Below are 18,502 nucleotides of genomic sequence, written 5' to 3'. Positions count from 1 at the left end.
TGGGGCAGGGCTGGCTCACACATGCACAGGGCGGGGCTGGCGCACGTGGGGCTGGGCTGGGCAGGGCTGGCTCACACACGCACGGGGCGGGGCCGGCACACGTGGGGCGGGGCTGGGCAGAGCTGGCTCACTCACGCACGGGGCGGGGCCGGCACACGTGGGGCGGGGCTGGGCGGGGCTGGCTCACACACGCACGGGGCCGGGTCGGCACATGTGGGGCGGGGCTGGGCAGGGCTGGCTCACTCACGCACGGGGCGGGGCCGGCACACGTGGGGCGGGGCGGGGCTGGGCAGAGCTGGCTCACACACGCACGGGGCCGGGTCGGCACATGTGGGGCGGGGCTGGGCAGGGCTGGCTCACTCACGCACGGGGCGGGGCCGGCACACGTGGGGCGGGGCTGGGCGGGGCTGGCTCACACACGCACGGGGCGGGGCCGGCACACGTGGGGCGGGGCTGGGCAGAGCTGGCTCACACACGCACGGGGCCGGGTCGGCACATGTGGGGCGGGGCTGGGCAGGGCTGGCTCACTCACGCACGGGGCGGGGCCGGCACACGTGGGGCGGGGCTGGGCAGGGCTGGCTCACACACGCACGGGGCGGGGCCGGCACACGTGGGGCTGGGCAGGGCTGGCTCACACACGCACGGGGCGGGGCCGGCACACGTGGGGCGGGGCGGGGCTGGCTCACACGTGCATGGGGCGGGGCCGGCACACGTGGGGCGGGGCTGGGCAGGGCTGGCTCACACATGCATGGAGTGGGGCCGGCACACGTGGGGCGGGGCTGGCTCACACATGCATGGAGTGGGGCCGGCACACGTGGGGTGGGGCTGGGCAGGGCTGGCTCACACATGCACGGGGCGGGGCTGGCACACGTGGGGCGGGACTGGGCAGGGCTGGCTCACAGACGCATGGAGCGGGGCCGGCACACGTGGGGCGGGGCTGGGCGGGGCTGGCTCACACGTGCATGGGGCGGGGCCGGCACACGTGGGGCGAGGCTGGGCAGGGCTGGCTCTCACGTGCACGGGGCGGGGCCGGCACACGTGGGGCGGGGCTGGGCAGGGCTGGCTCACACATGCACGGGGCGGGGCTGGCACACGTGGGGCGGGACTGGGCGGGGCTGGCTCACAGACGCATGGAGCGGGGCCGGCACACGTGGGGCGGGGCTGGGCGGGGCTGGCTCACACATGCACGGGGCGGGGCCGGCACACGTGGGGCGGGGCTGGGCGGGGCTGGCTCACACGTGCACGGGGCAGGGCCGGCACACGTGGGGCAGGGCTGGGCGGGGCTGGCTCACACGTGCATGGGGCGGGGCCGGCACACGTGGGGCGAGGCTGGGCAGGGCTGGCTCTCACGTGCACGGGGCGGGGCCGGCACACGTGGGGCGGGGCTGGGCAGGGCTGGCTCACACGCTCACGCACGCACAGAGTGGGGCCAGTGCTCACCAGCGACAATGTACAAGGCATCCCCGTCGGTGCCCTCGGCCAGCACCGTGTGCCCCGGGCCGTGCCAGGCAGGCAGGAAGCTCTGCACTAGGGCGTCTGCCTGGCCCTCGCCCAGGAGTCGCAGGAAGTCATTCCGCTCCACGGCCCCTGCAATCAGGCTGCGGTCCCTGGGAGGAAGGGAAGGAGATGGGTGGGGCTGGAACCAGGGGTGGGGCCGGTCCCTTCCGTTGAACCCAGCGTGCGGGAGCCACCAGGCCATGCCCTGAAACCCCACTCAGCCTAGGTGCAGGAAGCGACCTGCCACGGTCGGGGCTGGTTAAAGCAGGGGTGTCCCGGGCCCAACCACGACCCTGTACACACCGCGGGACCCCCCACCCCTGAGAACGATAGGTCCCAGCACAATGCCACATCCTCCTGGCTACAGCGCCATACAGTGGCTGTTCCCCTAGCAATGCTGCAGGGGCCGGAGCAGGACCCCAGGGCTCAGCCTGGCCTAGTACAAATACCCCCCAGCCCCACCGTGCCCACCTCTGTGCTGGGGACACTGCTGGGGGGGCCAATTTACTGACTACAGAAAACCCTGGGCCCACCCCTTCTCTGCAGCCCCGCCCCCCCCGGCTCATGCCATTCCACCCTCTGTCACTCGCTCACTTTCACTGGGCTGGGGGGGTGTGGGCTCTGAATGGAGATGGGGATGAGGGAGTCAGAGCATGGGAGGGGGCTCCAGGCTGGGGAGGGGTTGTGGGCTCCAGCCAGGCGGCACTGACCTCAGCCAGCGCCTGGAAGCAGCGACATGTCTCTCCAGCTCCTAGGCGCAGGGGCGGCCAGGGGCTCTGCGCGTTTCCCTCACTGCAGGCACTGTTCTCACAGCTCCCATTGGCCAAGGTTCCCAGCCAATGGGAGCTGCAGAGCCGGTGCTCAGGGCAGGGACAGCATCCAGAGTCCCTGTGGCCGCCCTGCGCCTAGGAGCCGGAGGGACATGCCGGCCGCTCCCAGGAGCTGCATGGAGCCAGCTGCTGCAGCCAACTGGACTTCTCATGGCACGATCAGCAGTGCTGACTGGACCCTCCAAGGTCACTTTTCAACTGGGCATTCCAGTTAATAACCAGACGCCTGGAAACCCTTGACACTGCCCCTGCCAGAGCCTGATCAGGGCTGGCCTTGCGCCAGGGGGAGTCTGGCTGGCTGGGATTTCTCTGCCCCGCCCAAGGGATTACCTGGGTGACTTAGGGACGTGAGGCACCTGCAGGGCCTCGTCACTAGCAAGAGGCTCGGGGACAATGGGCTGGGCCCTGCTCGGCCTCCGGCCGCCGTTGGAATCAGCCTGGTCTGCGATCTCCCTGCTCACGCCGCCTCTGGGGTCCTCTGGTGCCCCGCCTGTGGCAGTGGGGAGAGAAGTGCATGAGGTACCTGCCCAGCGCCCCCCAGTAACCGCCCTATCACACCCACTCCTATCCCTCCCGCCTGCGTCTAGGTGAGGAGTCCTGTGGGGTGGGCCCCGGGCGGTCGCTATGACCAGCCTGGCAGCTGGGTATCGGTGCACAAACACTGTCACAGTGGTACACCTGTGATACACTTTAATCTGCTCCTGAGAAACGTTGTCCTGATTAATGAAAACTTTCTGTGCTTTACTTCCCGATTCACTCCTGAGACATCAGACAGACATTCAGACACTTCATTCACAGCCAAACAGCTCTTCTCCTCAGACAAATAAATTGGAGAATCCCTCCCCAGGCAAACCATTGCCCACAATAGACACAAGTGTAAGATCATTCCTGTCCTGTGACGGCTACCTGGACTGAACAAAGCTTTAACATCTTCCCCAATGAAAAGATCCTTAGGCAATAACTTCCTTACCCCAGCTATCACTGCGTGCTGAGCACTGTTCCATTCGAGGTGGATTCTGGCTAAAGGCACACGCACAGTAAACTCATAGGGCTTGTCTACATCAGAAAGTTGCAGCGCTGGTGAGGGAGTTACAGCGCTGCAACTTTGAAGGTGTACACATCTGCAGGGCATCACCAGCGCTGCAACTCCCTGTTTGCAGCGCTGGCCGTACTCCCGTTTTGTCTCGGGTGTAGAGGATCCAGCGCTGGTAATCCAGCGCTGGTAATCCAGTGTAGACACTTCCCAGCGCTTTTCTTGACCTCCGTGGAAGGAGGAAGCCTCTGGTAATCAAGCTGGTCTCCTTTCCCGGTTTGCGCTCTCGTTCCCGGAACCCCGAGCAAGCAGGTCTCCTTCCCTGCGGTTTGCAGGGTGGCTCCGGGAACGCGAGAGCAAACCGCGGCGAAGCTGGTCTCCTTTCCCGGTTTGCTCTCTCGTTCCCCGAACCGCCGAGCAAGCGGTTCTCCTTCCCTGCGGTTTGCAGCGTGGCTCCAGGAACGCGAGAGCAAACCGCGGCGAAGCTGGTCTCCTTCCCCGGCTTGCTCTCTCGTTCCCGGAACCCTGAGCAAGCAGGTCTCCTTCCCTGCGGTTTGCAGGGTGGCTCCGGGAACGCGAGAGCAAACCGCGGCGAAGCTGGTCTCCTTTCCCGGTTTGCTCTCTCGTTCCCGGAACCCCGAGCAAGCAGGTCTCCTTCCCTGCGGTTTGCAGGGTGGCTCCGGGAACGCGAGAGCAAACCGCGGCGAAGCTGGTCTCCTTTCCCGGTTTGCTCTCTCGTTCCCCGAACCGCCGAGCAAGCGGTTCTCCTTCCCTGCGGTTTGCAGCGTGGCTCCAGGAACGCGAGAGCAAACCGCGGCGAAGCTGGTCTCCTTCCCCGGCTTGCTCTCTCGTTCCCGGAACCCTGAGCAAGCAGGTCTCCTTCCCTGCGGTTTGCAGGGTGGCTCCGGGAACGCGAGAGCAAACCGCGGCGAAGCTGGTCTCCTTTCCCGGTTTGCTCTCTCGTTCCCGGAACCCCGAGCAAGCAGGTCTCCTTCCCTGCGGTTTGCAGGGTGGCTCCGGGAACGCGAGAGCAAACCGCGGCGAAGCTGGTCTCCTTTCCCGGTTTGCTCTCTCGTTCCCGGAACCCTGAGCAAGCAGGTCTCCTTCCCTGCGGTTTGCAGGGTGGCTCCGGGAACGCGAGAGCAAACCGCGGCGAAGCTGGTCTCCTTCCCCGGCTTGCTCTCTCGTTCCCGGAACCCCGAGCAAGCAGGTCTCCTTCCCTGCGGTTTGCTGGGTGGCTCCGGGAACGCGAGAGCAAACCGCGGCGAAGCTGGTCTCCTTCCCCGGTTTGCTCTCTCGTTCCCGGAACCCCGAGCAAGCAGGTCTCCTTCCCTGCGGTTTGCTGGGTGGCTCCGGGAACGCGAGAGCAAACCGCGGCGAAGCTGGTCTCCTTTCCCGATTTGCTCTCTCGTTCCCGGAACCCCGAGCAAACAGGTCTCCTTCCCTGCGGTTTGCAGGGTGGCTCCGGGAACGCGAGAGCAAACCGCGGGGAAGCTGGTCTCCTTTCCCGGTTTGCTCTCGCGTTCCCCGAACCCCCCTTGAAGCCGCCCAACAGCGCTGCAGTGTGGCCACATCTAACACCACTTGCAGCGCTGGTTGCTGTAAGTGTGGCCACTCTGCAGCGCTGGCCCTATACAGCTGTACTAATACAGCTGTAACAACCAGCGCTGCAAAATTTTAGATGTAGACATGGCCATAGGGGACTACAACATTCACACTGATTTGGTAAATAATCTTCCTCTCTGACCAGATCTGCTTTAACAAGAGTGATGGTAGAAGCCATAATGTGCCCTAAACAGCTTTTACCATTGACTTTTACACTCTATGAATTTTCCATGACCACTCCCATACAGAGCACTGGCACAATTTATGGAGCCACCTTCTACTGACCTCACAGTAACAGCACTGACATAACAGGTGGCCGTGTTGGGGTACGTTTGGTTACCCCCAGACAACTGCTCAGAGTTACACAACATACCAACATTGTTACAAACTGGACTTTCAAGAGGATACAATTTCTGCTGTTCTTCCCTTGCTTTTTGACTTGGAGCCGCATCTGGCCGTTTCTTGTCGCATCTGGCGAACCCTCTCCTCAGCAGCCAGCAGCTCCGGACGCCCCCTACCCCCTACGAGCCCTTTCCTCTCTTTCATCAGCCTCCTTCCTTCTTTCCCATTCAGCCATACACTCTTTGGCTTCTCTCTCTACCTCGGCCATCTTTTGCTTGTCCAGCAATCGAAGATCTGCTAGTTTCTGTTCATGCTCCAGTTTATTTGCTGCCTTTTGCATTCCAGTTCCTTCTGCAGTTTCTGTAGTATCAGGTGAGGGCTGTGCTCCTGCCTCCTGATCACTGGCCATTAACAGCTCTCTCAGTTCTTGATTTGTAGCTTTCTTTCTAAAGCTTATCCCCTTTCTGAACACAAATCTTCCAGGGCTTTTTTGCCAAGGCCTCATATGCTCTTTGCTCACCCATTGCAACTGCTCTTTAACCAACAAAACTCCCATTCCCCAATTTCAAATTTGGACAGTGTGGGGTTCTGACCCAAAGCTTAACTGACCTGGTTCTGTGGATCCTGCTGACTGCACCACTGTAACGATGCTGCATCTGGCGGGACCCAACTGAGAGTGCCAATTCAGGACCAATTGCTTAAACAGGGCAGTTACAGCCCTAGGCTGGGGTTTTTCCACCTCTAAGGCAAAGCAAACCAGCCAGACAAAAAGGACTTTGATCTCACTCCACCGGCTAACCACAAGTCACACAAGCAATTCCCTTAGGCACTCCCGTTTCCCAGTATCACCACCAGTGCCACTCGTCCTGGGGATGAATGGTTATGAAAACCAACACCCCAGTAAAAGAAAACGGTTCTCTTCGTCCCAAAGAATCAAGCCCCAGACCCAGGTCAATATACAAATCAGATCTTACTCACAAATCATGCTGTTGTCAATCCTTTAGAATCGAAAATCTAAAGATTTATTAATAAAAGGAAAAAGATATAGATGGGAGCTAGAATTGGTTAAATGGAATCAATTACATACAGTAACGGCAAAGTTCTTAGTTCAGGCTTGTAGCAGTGATGGAGTAAACTTGCAGGTTCAAATCAAGTCTCTGGAGAACATCCCCCGCTGGGATGGGTCATTCAGTCCTTTGTTCAGAGCTTCTGTTTATAGCAAAGTCCCTCCAGAGGTCAGAAGCAGGACTGAAGACAAAATGGAGGAGATGCAGCAGCCTTTTATAGCAGCAAAGAATCCTGTGGCACCTTATAGACTAACAGACGTTTTGGAGCATGAGCTTTTGTGGGTGAATACCCACTTCGTCGGATGCATGTCAAGCTGCCCTGTGGACAATCACAGCAGCAAGATGGAGCCTGGAGTCACATTGGCAAGTCACATGTCCATGATGATCAGTTCTTTACAGGCCAACACCAGGAACTTTCCCAGGACAGCTCAGATGTGGATTGGAGCCTCCCAAAGTCCATTGTCCGGTAAGTGTTTCTTGGTTGGGCACTTACTGAGAATTGCCCCTTCTCAAGAAGCTGCCCAAACGCTTTACTGAGGCTACTTGGAATAAACACATTGAGATACCAGTATGGAGCCAATGATCTGTATGGTTACAATTTATGTCGATAACGTCATATGGACAAAATGTACTTTGATCATTTTCCTAGCAGCCCAGGTTACCCACAAGCAAATGGAGAGGCTGACAGAGCTCTGCAGACAGCCAAGAAAACCCACAGCAGGAAGATCCATTCCTTGCTCTCCTGAGCTACAGCTAAACACCAGCAGCAGCTACTGATACAGCCCAGCACAGCGCCTGACGGGAAGACAACTCAGAACTACTGTGCCAGCTCTGGAAACGACCCTGCCTACAAAGTGCCCAGCCAATCAGATAAAACAGCCACACAAGCTTGTAGATGCTTTTACAACAGGCGTCACTCAGAGACCTGCGGGGACAGACCTACTGGCCACGTTCATGTCAAACTGGATGAAGAAAAAGGCCAGACAGCCCCAACTGTCATAAATAAAAAGAATTCGGCGCCCAGATCCTACGTGATCGAGACCGACAGAGGAGAGTTCAGCAGAAACCGTGGCCATCTGCAACCGAGAACAGAAAGAACAATTAACCCAGCAAACCCTACAGATGGCGGATGCAGAACAAGACGACGACTCGAGGATTTTAGACCGACCACAGCCAGACGACCCAGTTGTTCCAGGATGGCTCTTTGTCATTAGAAAACCAGCATGAGTCAGAGACGTGTAACGGACTGGTCAGCATGGCACTTCCCCAGCAGCGTGACAGCGGAACGACAGGAGACCCTGGCAATGGCGAACCTTGGGCTGTCCCTGGATCCCACCTCCGGCCCAGCCTGCTGCGGTGGAAGGCTGAGAGCTCCTGTCAGCTCCTGCCACAGCCCTGGGGCCAGAGGAGATGTGCCCCTCCCCCTTGCACTCTGACGAACCCCCGGCAGTACCGAACAAAGGGCTTGGATCCCCAGGGTTCGTTAGCGAGGGTGTGGGGAATGGAGAACTCAGAGGGGGAGGTCACAGAATCATAGGGCTGGAGGGACCACGAGAGGTCACCTGCTCCAGTCCCCTCCCTCATGGCAGGACTAACTATTATCTAAACCAGTGTTTCTCAGACTGGGGTCCCCGAGGGTACTGCAGGGGGTCTTCCCGCTCCCTCCCAGCGCCTCCTTCACACCAGGGAACAACTGTTCCCCGGCGTGAAGGAGGCACTGTGAGGGTATGGAGAGCAGGGACCCTGGGTCCGCACTGCTCCCAGAAGCGGACAGCACAGCCCTGCGACCTAGAGGGGTGTCTCCACGCGCTGCCCCCGGCGACAGGGGATGGATCACTGGATGCTGTCAGAAGACAGGACACTGGTCTAGATGGACCTTTAGTCTGACCCAGCGCAGCCGTTCATATGTTCTGTTGTCATGTTTTCTAGACCTTCAGTCATTTCTGTTTCTTTTCTCTGGAGTCTCTCCAATTTGTCCACATCCTTCCTGAAATGTGGCACCCAGAACTGGACACAATACTCCAGCTGAGGCCGTATCAGCGCGGAGTAGAGCAGAAGAATTACTGTTTGTGTCTTGCTTACAACACTCCCGCTGATACATCCCAGAATGATGTTCGCTTTTTTTGCAAGTGTTACACTGCTGACTCATATTTAGTTTGTGATCCACTATGACCCCCAGATCCCTTTCCGCAGTATCCTTCCTAGGCAGTCATTGCCCAGCTTGTATGTGTGCAACTGATTGTTCCTTCCTGAGTGGAGCACTTTGCATTTGTCCTGATCGAATTTCATCCTATTTGCTTCAGACCCATTCTCCAGTTTGTCCAGATCATTTTGAATTTTAATCCTGTTCTCCAAAGCACTCGCGACCCCTCCCAGCTTGGTATCGTCTGCAAACTTCCCCAGTGAGCTCTCTGTGCCATTAGCTAAATCACTGGTGAAGACATTGAACAGAACCAGACCCAGAACTGATCCCTGCAGGATCCCACTCGTTATGTCCTTCCAGCCTGACTGTGACCCACTGATAACTACTCTCTGGGAACAGTTTTCCAATCAGTTTTCCATCCACCTTATAGTAGCTCCATCTAGGTTGCATTTCCCTAGTTTGTTTATGAGCAGGTCATGCGAGACAGTATCAAAAGCTTTACTAAAGTCAAGATGTACCACATCTACTGCTTCCCCCCATCCACAAGGCTTGTTACCCTGTCAAGGAAAGCTAGCATGTTGGATTGACAAATCCATGCTGACTGTCACTTATCACCTTATTATCTTCTAGGTGTTTGCAAATCGATTGCTTAATTATTTGCTCCATTATCTTTCCGGGTACAGAACTTAAGCTGACTGGGCTGTAATTCCCCGGATTGTCCCTATTTCCCTTTTTAGAGACTGGAGCTAGATTTGCCCTTTTTCAGTTTTTTGGATTCTCTCCCATCTTCTGGGACTGTTGGAAGATAATCGCTAATGGCTCAGAGGGGATGGAATGTCGCTCTGTGTGTCACTGGTCAGCCGCTAGGCAGCCCTGTGTGCAAAACACCGATTAGACAAGGAACCTCAGCCAGGCCAGGCCGAGCTTGGCAGGGCCCAGTGATGGACCCGGCTGGGGGCTACCTTACTCAGAGGTAAGCCCCGTAGTCAGCAGTACACTGGGGTGCAGGGAAAGCCACATGCCCACCCCCCCGGGGCACCCCGTCCCTCTTACCCTGCTCCTGCATGCCTCTCTGCCTTGCCATGCTCTGCAGATACTTCCGCTCCTCCTGCAGCCACCGCTCTCGCAGCTTCTGGTCCATCTCCCAGCCTGGGGGGGACTGGGCAGCCGTCCTACGCTGTCCTCGGGCTGTTGGAGACAGACAGGGACATGCACTAGCAGGATGGAGCGAATCCTGCCCTCCCCGGCCTAGTCACCACCAGCCGCGCATACACCCAGGGACCCTTGGCATGGCACAGCAGCCGCCTCTGCCTGGATCCCGCCACACGGCGATGCCACCCATGGGATGGAGCATCCCAGGTCCCGCTGAAACTACCCGGGGGGGAATCAGCAACCTGAACAGAATCTCCCAGAGATCCCAGCAGCTCACACCTCCCATCCCAGAGCAGGAATTAACACTTCACCCCCAGGGGCTGGCAGCAGTACCCAGGGACTGGGGAAATTGAGTCACATAGATGGTTCATAAATCTTACCAACTCCCCACATTCTCTTTGCTTTACACACCATAACTTCTTACCCATCTCCTAAGTGTGGTACATCGCTACCCCCACATACCTGGGCATGAATTCTTGGCTCTACACCTTAGCTAAGCAACCCTGAGTAACTAAATGAGTGAGCGCCCTACTGTGGGGCACCAAGGAATTTAAATTACCCTGCATGTATCTGGTACTGTATTTACCCCCATGCTCCCCCCACAGCCACCTCTGGGGTGGAACACAGCAGCTGTTCAACTGCACCAAGCAACACTGCATGGCACTTTGGGTGAGGGAAGAGTGAACAGCATCAGTGAACCAAAGAACAGCCAGGCGGGGTCAGACCAAAGGTCCATCTAGCCCAGTGGTCTCCAACCTTTTTACGCACAAGATCACTTCTGGAATTTAAGATCAACCCAGAATCTGTCCTGACCCGTTCACGTCATTCCCCTCTCCCTCCCTCCCTATCACCAGGCTGGGGCAGGGGGTTGAGGTGTGGGAGGGGGCTCTGGGCTGGGGCACAGTGTTGGGGTGCGGGAGGGGTGTGGGCTCTGGGAGGGAGTTTGGGTGCAGGAGGGGGCTCAGGGCTGGGGCAGGAGGTTGGGGTGCAAGAGGGGGTGCAGGATGGGGCAGTGGTGTAGGGTGCGAGAGGGGGCTCAGGGCTGGAGGTTGAGGTGCAGGAGGGGGTGCAGGATGTGGGCTCTGGGAGGGAGTTTGGGTGCAGGAGGGGGCTCCGGGCTGGGGCAGAGTGTTGGGAGTGCAGGAGTGGGTGAGGGGTGTGGGTTCTGGGAAGGAGTTTGATGCAGGAGGGGGCTCTGGGCTGGGACAGGGGTTGGGCTGCAGGAGAGGGTGCAGGTTCTCAGAGGGAGTTTGGTGCAAGACGGGGGGTCTGGGCTGGGGCAGGGAGTTGGGGTGTGAGTGGGGGTGCAGGATGCAAGTTCTGGGAGGGAGTTTGGTGCAGGAGGGGGCTCAGGGCTGGGGCAGAGTGTTGGGGTGCGGGAGGGGGTGAGGATGCAGGTTCTGGGAAGGAGTTTGGGTGCAGGAGGAGGCTCAGGGCTGGGGCAGGGGTGTGAGAGGGGGTGAAGGGTGTGGGTTCTGGGAGGGAGTTTTGTGCAGGAAGGGGCTCAGGGTTGGGTCAGGGGGTTGGGGTGTGAGATGGGGTGCAGGATGCAGGTTCTGGAAGGGAGTTTGGTGCAGGAAGGGGCTCAGGGCTAGGGCAGGGGGTTGGGGTGTGAGAGGGGGTGCAGGATGCAGGTTCTGGAAGGGAGTTTGGTGCAGGAGGGGGCTCTGGGCTGGGACAGGGGTTGGGGTGCAGGAGAGGGTGCAGGTTCTCAGAGGGAGTTTTGGTGCAGGACGGGGCTCAGGGCTGGGGCAGAGTGTTGGGGTGTGAGAGGGGGTGCAGGATGCAGGTTCTGGAAGGGAGTTTGGTGCAGGAGGGTGCTCTGGGCTGGGACAGGGGTTGGGGTGCAGGAGAGGGTGCGGGTTCTCAGAGGGAGTTTCGGTGCAGGACGGGGCTCAGGGCTGGGGCAGGGGGTTGGGGTGTGAGAGGGGGTGCAGGATGCAGGTTCTGGAAGGGAGTTTGGTGCAGAAGGGGGCTCAGGGCTGGGGCAGAGTGTTGGGGTGCAGGAGCAGGTGAGGGGTGTGGGTTCTGGGAGGGAGTTTGGTGCAGGAGGTGGCTCAGGGCCGGGGCAGAGTGTTGGGGTGCAGGGGAGGGTGACGGATGTGGGTTCTCAGAGGGAGTTTGGTGCAGGAGGGGGCTCAGGGATGGGGCAGGGGGTTGGGTGTGAGAGGAGGTGAAGGGTGTGGGTTCTGGGAGGGAGTTTGGTGCAGCAGGGGGCTCAGGGCTGGGGCAGAGGGTTGGGGTGCAGGGGAGGGTGTGGGTTCTCAGAGGGAGTTTGGGTGCAGGAAGGGGCTGTGACATTATTGATATAAACTGGGACCATATAGAACATGACTTTAATAAACCATTTCTGTTACACACCGGTACGTCCTCTAGCCCAACACTAGCTGTAGTGAGACAGGCCCAAGGATGGGGAGCTCCTGGGATGCGGTCAGTGATGTCTGTGTCATCCCTTCCTGCATCAATTTTGCGTTGGGGACTGTGACAATGCGGTTCTGGCGGGACCCAGCTGAGAGTGCCAATTCAGGACCAATTGCTCAAACAGGGCAGTCACAGCCCTAGGCTGGGGTTTTTCCACCTCTAAGGCAAACCAAACCAGCCAGACAAAAAGGACTTCGGTTTCACCCCACTGGCCAACCACAAGTCACACAAGCAGTTTCCTTAGACACTCCAGTCTCCCAGTGTCACCACCAGTGCCACCCATCCTGGGGATGAATGGTTATGAAAACCAACACCCCAGTAAAAGAAAAGGTTCTCTCTATCCCAAAGGGCCAAGCCCCAGACCCAGGTCAATATACACATCAGATCTTACCCACAAATCACGTTGTTGCCAATCCTTTAGAATCTAAAATCTAAAGGTTTATTCATAAAGGGAAAAAGGTAGAGCTGAGAGCTAGAATTGGTTAAATGGAATCCATTCCATACAGTGACAGCAAAGTTCTTAGTTCAGGCTTGTAGCAGTGGTGGAGTAAACTGCAGTTGCCCCAGCGCAGCACAGCATGTCCTGCTGGGGCGGGGGCCCACCCGGTGAGCACAGCAAGGGCCAGCTCCTTCCAAGGCAAAGGTCAGCGAGGGAGGGTGAGTGGGAAGGAAACGCCTGCAGAAGCAGTGCCCTGCGCAGGGCTCCCATGCCGCCGTGCGGGGCCTGCTGGGGCCAGGGACACGGACACGTGTCTACACCCATGCCACGACACAGGCACACCTGCCCAGGTGCCCCTCCAATGCCCCGAGATCTCCCCCCACAGACACAAGCATCCACTGGTGCCAGGGTCTGGACTAACCCCCACCCCCACAAGCTGGCAGCTGCTCCTGCGCGCTTGCAGCAATCAGACTGAAAGGGCTGCACCTTCCTCCCACAGCATCGCTGGCTGCAGGACCCCCCGGGTCCCCTTGCCATGCAGAGCCAGACCCCTTCCCCCCACATCCCTGATTCTGCCCCCTGGCACAGAGCCGACCTACCTGTGCCCAGCTGCGCTCCTCACTCCCCAGCAGGGCTCCCTGGCCTCCAGCCCCTGGCCTAGCCGCAGGGCCCCTTGGAGGCAGCCCGCTGACACATTAACCATGGGCGGGCCAAGCCAAGCCCTCCCTCAGGTGCATCTCCCCAGCCAAGCCCGGTCTGCTGCTTCTCCTCCCTCCCACATGCTGACAGAGCGAAGAGCCAGGCTCTGACTCATGTGCGATGGCAGGGAGGGGAGCTCCTCACTGGGGGCTGGCAGGAAAGCCGGCTCATCTGCCTCAGCCCAGCACTGCCAGCAATTAGCACACAGCCAGCCAGGTCTCACAGTCCTGGGGGGAGCAGAGCAGGTGGGGAAACTGAGGCTCAGAAGGGTTTGGGGGGGAAATTGGGGGGACACAGTGAGAACACTCCCAGTTCCCCATGCTCCAACCCCTAAACCACACTGCCTCTTCCTGGCTACATGGGCCAGTGGCTCCGTCTCAAGAAGCCGACGGGGCGTTGTGACAGCACATCACAGCTGCTTGATGGAGCCCGCGGGGACGGTGCAGATTGGCACTGGGGCATCAGGGAATAGCCTGGGGATGGACTAAGAATTTCCTGTAATAGTTTTAGGAATGACTTGGACTTTCCGAAAGCCTTTGACAAGGTCCCTCACCAAAGGCTCTTAAGGTAACTAAGGAGCCATGGGGCAAGAGGGAAGGTCCCCTCCTGGATCAGTCACTGGAGAGAGGTAAATAGGCGGTCCCAGGGGTATGTGTGTTCGACATAGTCATAAATGAGCTGGAATAGGGGGTAAACAGTGAGGTGGCAAACTCTGCAGATGATACACAATTGTTTAAGATAGTTAAGTTCACAGCTGAGTGCAAGGAGTTAGAGTCACAAAACTGCACGGCTGGGCAATCAAATGGCAAAGAAATGCACATTGGAAACATAATCTCAACCATACCCATACAGTGATGGGGTTGAAATTAGCTGGTAACACCCAGGAAAAATCTGGGGGTCACAGTGGATAGTTCTCTGAAAATTTCAGCTTGATGTGCAGCTGCGGTCAAAGAGGCTAAGAATACTTTAGGAACCATTAGGCAAAGGATAGCTAAGAAGACAGACAATCTCCTAATGCCACTATATAAATCCACGGGACACCCACCCCTTGAATGCTGCACACAGACGTGGTCACCACATCTCAAAACAATGTCGTGGAACTGGAAAAGGTTCAGAGAAGGGCAGCAAAGATGATCAGGGGCATGAAACAGCTTCCACCGGAGGAGAGACTCCAAACATTAGAGCCATTCAGCCTGGAAAGAGACAACGAAGGGGGGATACGACAGAGGTCTATAAAACCATGACTGGGGTGGAGAAAGTGAATAGAGACGTGTTATTTACCCGTCACTTAACACACAAACTAGGAGTCACCCAATGACATTGACAGGCAGGTTTAAGACAAACATAGGGAAGTACTTTACACAGCTGCACAGTTAATCTGCGGAACTCCTTGCCTGAGGATGCTGTGAAGGCCCAGACTAGAACAGGGTTCAAACAAGAACTAGATAAATTCCTGGAGGACGGGTCCATCAATGGCTATTAGCCAGGCTGGGCAGAGATGGTGTCCCAGCCTCTGTTTGCCAGGAGCTGGGAATGGGCGCAGGGGATGGATCACTGGACGATTCCCTGCTCTGTTCATTCCCTCGGGGGCACCTGGCACTGGCCATGTGACAGAGCAGGGGAGTTACATTCTGGATGAGAAGAAATCTACCTGTTCTGTAACTTGAGCCAGGAGGGGGGCTGGGAGAATTCACACCTGCCTGGGAGACTGAAGAAGAGAGGGGAGAGGGAGAGAGCTGCTGCGGGGATTTTGGGTTTCAGTTTGGGCTGGGTGGTGTAATGCAGGGCACCCCAAGCTGGGGTCTAAGCTCCCTGAACCCCAGCAGGACTTGACTGAGGGGTCCTGGCTGTGCCCACAAGCTCTGCTGTAACCTGCATTCCTACTGTCCAATAAACCTTCCGTTTTACTGGCTAGCTGAGAGTCACTGAGAGTCCCAGGAAGAGGGGTCAGGGCTGGACTCCCCCACACTCTGTGACAGGCCACTGTGGGAAGACGGGATACTGGGCTAGATGGACCTTTGATCTGACCCATTGTGACTGTTCTTATGTGATAGCACCCCGCCCCCGCAGCAGCTAACTGCCACACTGTCTCATGGACAGAAATGGCCTTCCTGATTCCCAGCAGCTGCTCTGCTCTGGCCTGGAGCATGTGCATGGGGGAGCCCTTTGCGTCTCCTTCCAGCCCGTGTCACTGCAGGCCCCTTCTCTAGGGGCCCATTAGCAGCTGCCCTGGAGGGCTCGGGCCACCTCTGCTAGGCTGTAGGGACCTGCAGTGCTCCCCCAGCTGTAGTGACGGGCCACTTTAACCCATAGCTCCGCCCCCTCTCCCCAGTCTGAGCCTGGGATGCCCTTAGTGTGGATGGCAATCCCATGGGGCCGAGTGGGAACGAGGAGACAGGTTGGACAGGGCGCCGTTGGGAATAACAGCAGGGAATTCAAACACAGGGAAACGGGCAGGCCCATGGGTAGGGTCCTGCCAAATTCACAGCCATGAAAAACACGTCATGGACTGTGAAACTGGGTCTTTTCTGTATTTTTACCGTATACCGTACAAATTTCACAGGGGAGACCAGGGTTTCTCAAACTGGGGGTCCTGACCCAAAAGTGGGCTGAAGAGGGGTCACAAAGTTATTTTAGGGGGGTCACAGTATCGTCACCCTTACTTCTGTGCTGCCTTCAGAGCTGGGAGGCTGGAGAGCAGCTGCTATTGGCCAGACACCCAGCGCAGAAGGGTAGCAGTACCGTGACCCCACCCTACAATAACCTTGCAACCTGTCCACAACTCCTTTGTGGGTCAGGACCCTACAATTACAATACTGTGACATTTCAGATTTAAATAGCTGAAATCATGAAATTTATGATTTTTAAAAACCTATGACCCGGAAATTGACCAAAGCAGACTGTGAATTTGGTAGGGGCCCTACCCATGGAGGACAGTCTAATTTCAGAGGGATAACTTCCTAGATCCCAGCTCTCCAACTCCTCAGGGAGGTGGGGGGCATGAGAGAACAGGAAACAGTGGCTGTGGGAGACATAATGATCCCTCCCAGCTATATAGTGCCTGGGATCCCCAAGTGCTTTGCAGACAATTACTTACCTGCCAGAGAAATGCAGCCACCTCTGGGTGGAACACAGCAGCTGGCTAGCAGCTCACAGTAACACTGTACAGGCAGGAGGCAAGGAGAGAAGAGCTAGAAATAGAAAAGGGGAGGTGAAGTGAGAGGGATTAGTGTGAATTGGAAATGGCCTGCAGGGGGCTGGGACTCACAAAGGGAGTTGGAAGGCAGACAGCTTCCTTGCCTAATTTGCCATCTGGAGGCTGGGCACAAGGTCCTGGATAAACAAGTCTCTTATCAGCCTGGACCTTTGTGCCTCCAGACGCTTCGCTGCCCCACCTCCTGGCTGCCAGGCCCGCCTTGTGACACAGGGAAGGTGACGCAGGACCTCAGAGGAGAGATCCAAAGGAGAAGGCAGGGCCAGCTCGTGAACACTGCCAGTCCCAGCCACTCTGCAGGGCTGGGACAGAGGCAGAGCAGGATTTGAGCTTGTACTTCCACACTCAGGGGGCGGGAATAGGCCTGGCCTACAACAGGGGCAGGTCTGTGCTGGGAGCTCCCCTCAGCGGCTAGCCAGGGGACCCAGCAGATGGGAATCCCAAGGGCCTGTCAAGCAGCCGGCCAGGACATCCCCATGTCAAAGCTGGTTCCTGGGGGTGGGGAATTGGACACAGAGCCTTTCCCCTGCAGGGCCTTGGTCCTGAGGGCCGGACGCAGGCGCTGGGCTCCCTCTGTGTCCTTCTCCATGGTATCCCCACCAACCCCCCAGAAACCTCTGAGGTTGGCAGATTGTAAGGGCAGGCTAACACACCCCTAAAACTGCAGCTGGGCTTCAGCGAAGCCGCTCCTGCGCTGGCGGATGGGAGCGCGCCACCTGCCGGCGAGGTTCATCCACCTCCGTGAGAGGCCGGAGACGTCTCCATGGGCACAGCGCTGTCTGCACCGCGGAGATGGATTTCTCTCACCCCCAGTGAGGTCATTCCACCGATGTCAGTGGGTAGTGTAGACCTGGAGAGTGCCAGGGACCCTGCAGCTCACAGCTGTGCTGGGCAAGCGCACAATGGGCACGGGCAGCACAATGGGCACGGGCAGCCTTCCGCACTTCCAACACCTCCCCCCCCACACACATGGGCTTTGCTGGGCCCCCTGTGTGGGAGCCAGAAAAAACAATGGGGGAATTTACACACCATGTGTCACACGCATGTGTGAGACTCAAGCCAGGTGCAGGGTCCCTGTGAACCCATGGCCAGAGCCCACACACAGTGCACCTGGGCTATGTCTGCAACAGGCTTGGGGGGCCCCACAGGCCGGGGGAGGGGGTCAGCCCAAGCGCCATCCTCGGCCTGGGGGGGCCAGAGGCAGGGGGAGTCAGCCCTACCGCCATCCTTGATCAAGGGGGGGGCACGGGCCGAGCAGGGGGAGCACAGACCGGGGGGGCAGTCCCTGGGGGTGGGGGGGCACAGACCAGGTGGGGCAGTCCCTGGGGTGATGCACGGGCCGGGGGGGGGCAGTCCCTGGGGGTGGGGCACGGGCTGAGCAGGGGGGGCACAGACCGGGGAGGCAGTCCCTGGGGGTGGGGCACGGGCCAGGCAGGCACAGGGCGGCAGTCCCTGGGAGGGGCACAGGCCAAGTGGGGGAAGCATGGGGGGGGCAGTCCCTGGGGGGGCCACGGGCCAAGCGGGGGGGCAGTCCCTGGGGGCAGGCAGGGCACAGACTGGGGGAGCATGGGCCAAGCAGGGGGGCATGGACCAGGCTGGGCAGTCCCTGGGCAGGGCACGAGCCGAGCGGGGTGGCACAGGGGGGCACAGTCCCTGGAGGGGCCACGGGCTGAACGGGGGGGGAGTCCCTGGGGGCAGGGCGGCACAGACCAGGGAGTGCAGTCCCTGTGGGGGGCATCGGTCAAGCGGAGGGGCACAGGCTGAGCGGGGGGGGGGCAGTCCCGGGGGGCACGAGCACAGAAGAGGGCACAGGGGTGGCAGTCCCGGGGAGGGGCACAGGCTGAGCGGGGGGGCAGTCCCTGGGGGGGGCACGGGCACAGAAGGGGGCACGGGGGTGGCAGTCCTGGGGAGGGGCACAGGCTGAGCGGGGGGGAAGTCCCTGGGGGCAGGGGGGCACAGACCAGGGAGTGCAGTCCCTGTGGGGGGCATCGGTCAAGCGGGGGGGCACAGACCGAGCGGGACAGTCCCTGGGGGGGCACGGGCTGAGCGGGGGGGGCAGT

At 58.9% G+C, this 18,502-nt stretch overlaps 1 protein-coding gene across 2 annotated transcripts in view; it reads right to left on the bottom strand.

Moving 5' to 3' along the window:
* LOC115647993 (cGMP-dependent protein kinase 1-like) overlaps positions 1-18,225 on the bottom strand; it is a 69,632-nt gene extending 51,407 nt beyond the window's left edge. Inside the window, exons 1-7 of one of the 2 annotated variants that reach the window (XM_030555034.1) lie at positions 18,153-18,225; positions 17,096-17,329; positions 16,326-16,419; positions 14,274-14,421; positions 9,571-9,705; positions 2,658-2,817; positions 1,441-1,607 (exon numbers count right to left, since the gene is read on the bottom strand). In XM_030555034.1, the coding sequence (XP_030410894.1) occupies positions 1,441-1,607; positions 2,658-2,817; positions 9,571-9,658 (415 nt within the window). In that variant the 5' untranslated portion in view covers positions 9,659-9,705; positions 14,274-14,421; positions 16,326-16,419; positions 17,096-17,329; positions 18,153-18,225. Of the gene's footprint in view, positions 1-1,440; positions 1,608-2,657; positions 2,818-9,570; positions 9,706-13,128; positions 13,424-14,273; positions 14,422-16,325; positions 16,420-17,095; positions 17,330-18,152 lie in introns of those variants that run through there. The other variant, XM_030555035.1, reaches the window with a different exon arrangement.
* Positions 18,226-18,502: the final 277 nt, after the last annotated feature.

This window comes from Gopherus evgoodei, chromosome 3, assembly GCF_007399415.2.
Source record: "Gopherus evgoodei ecotype Sinaloan lineage chromosome 3, rGopEvg1_v1.p, whole genome shotgun sequence".
Taxonomy (NCBI): Eukaryota; Metazoa; Chordata; order Testudines; family Testudinidae; genus Gopherus; species Gopherus evgoodei.
Note: the sequence above shows the minus strand (reverse complement) of the source record. Positions and strands in the feature narration are given on the sequence as shown.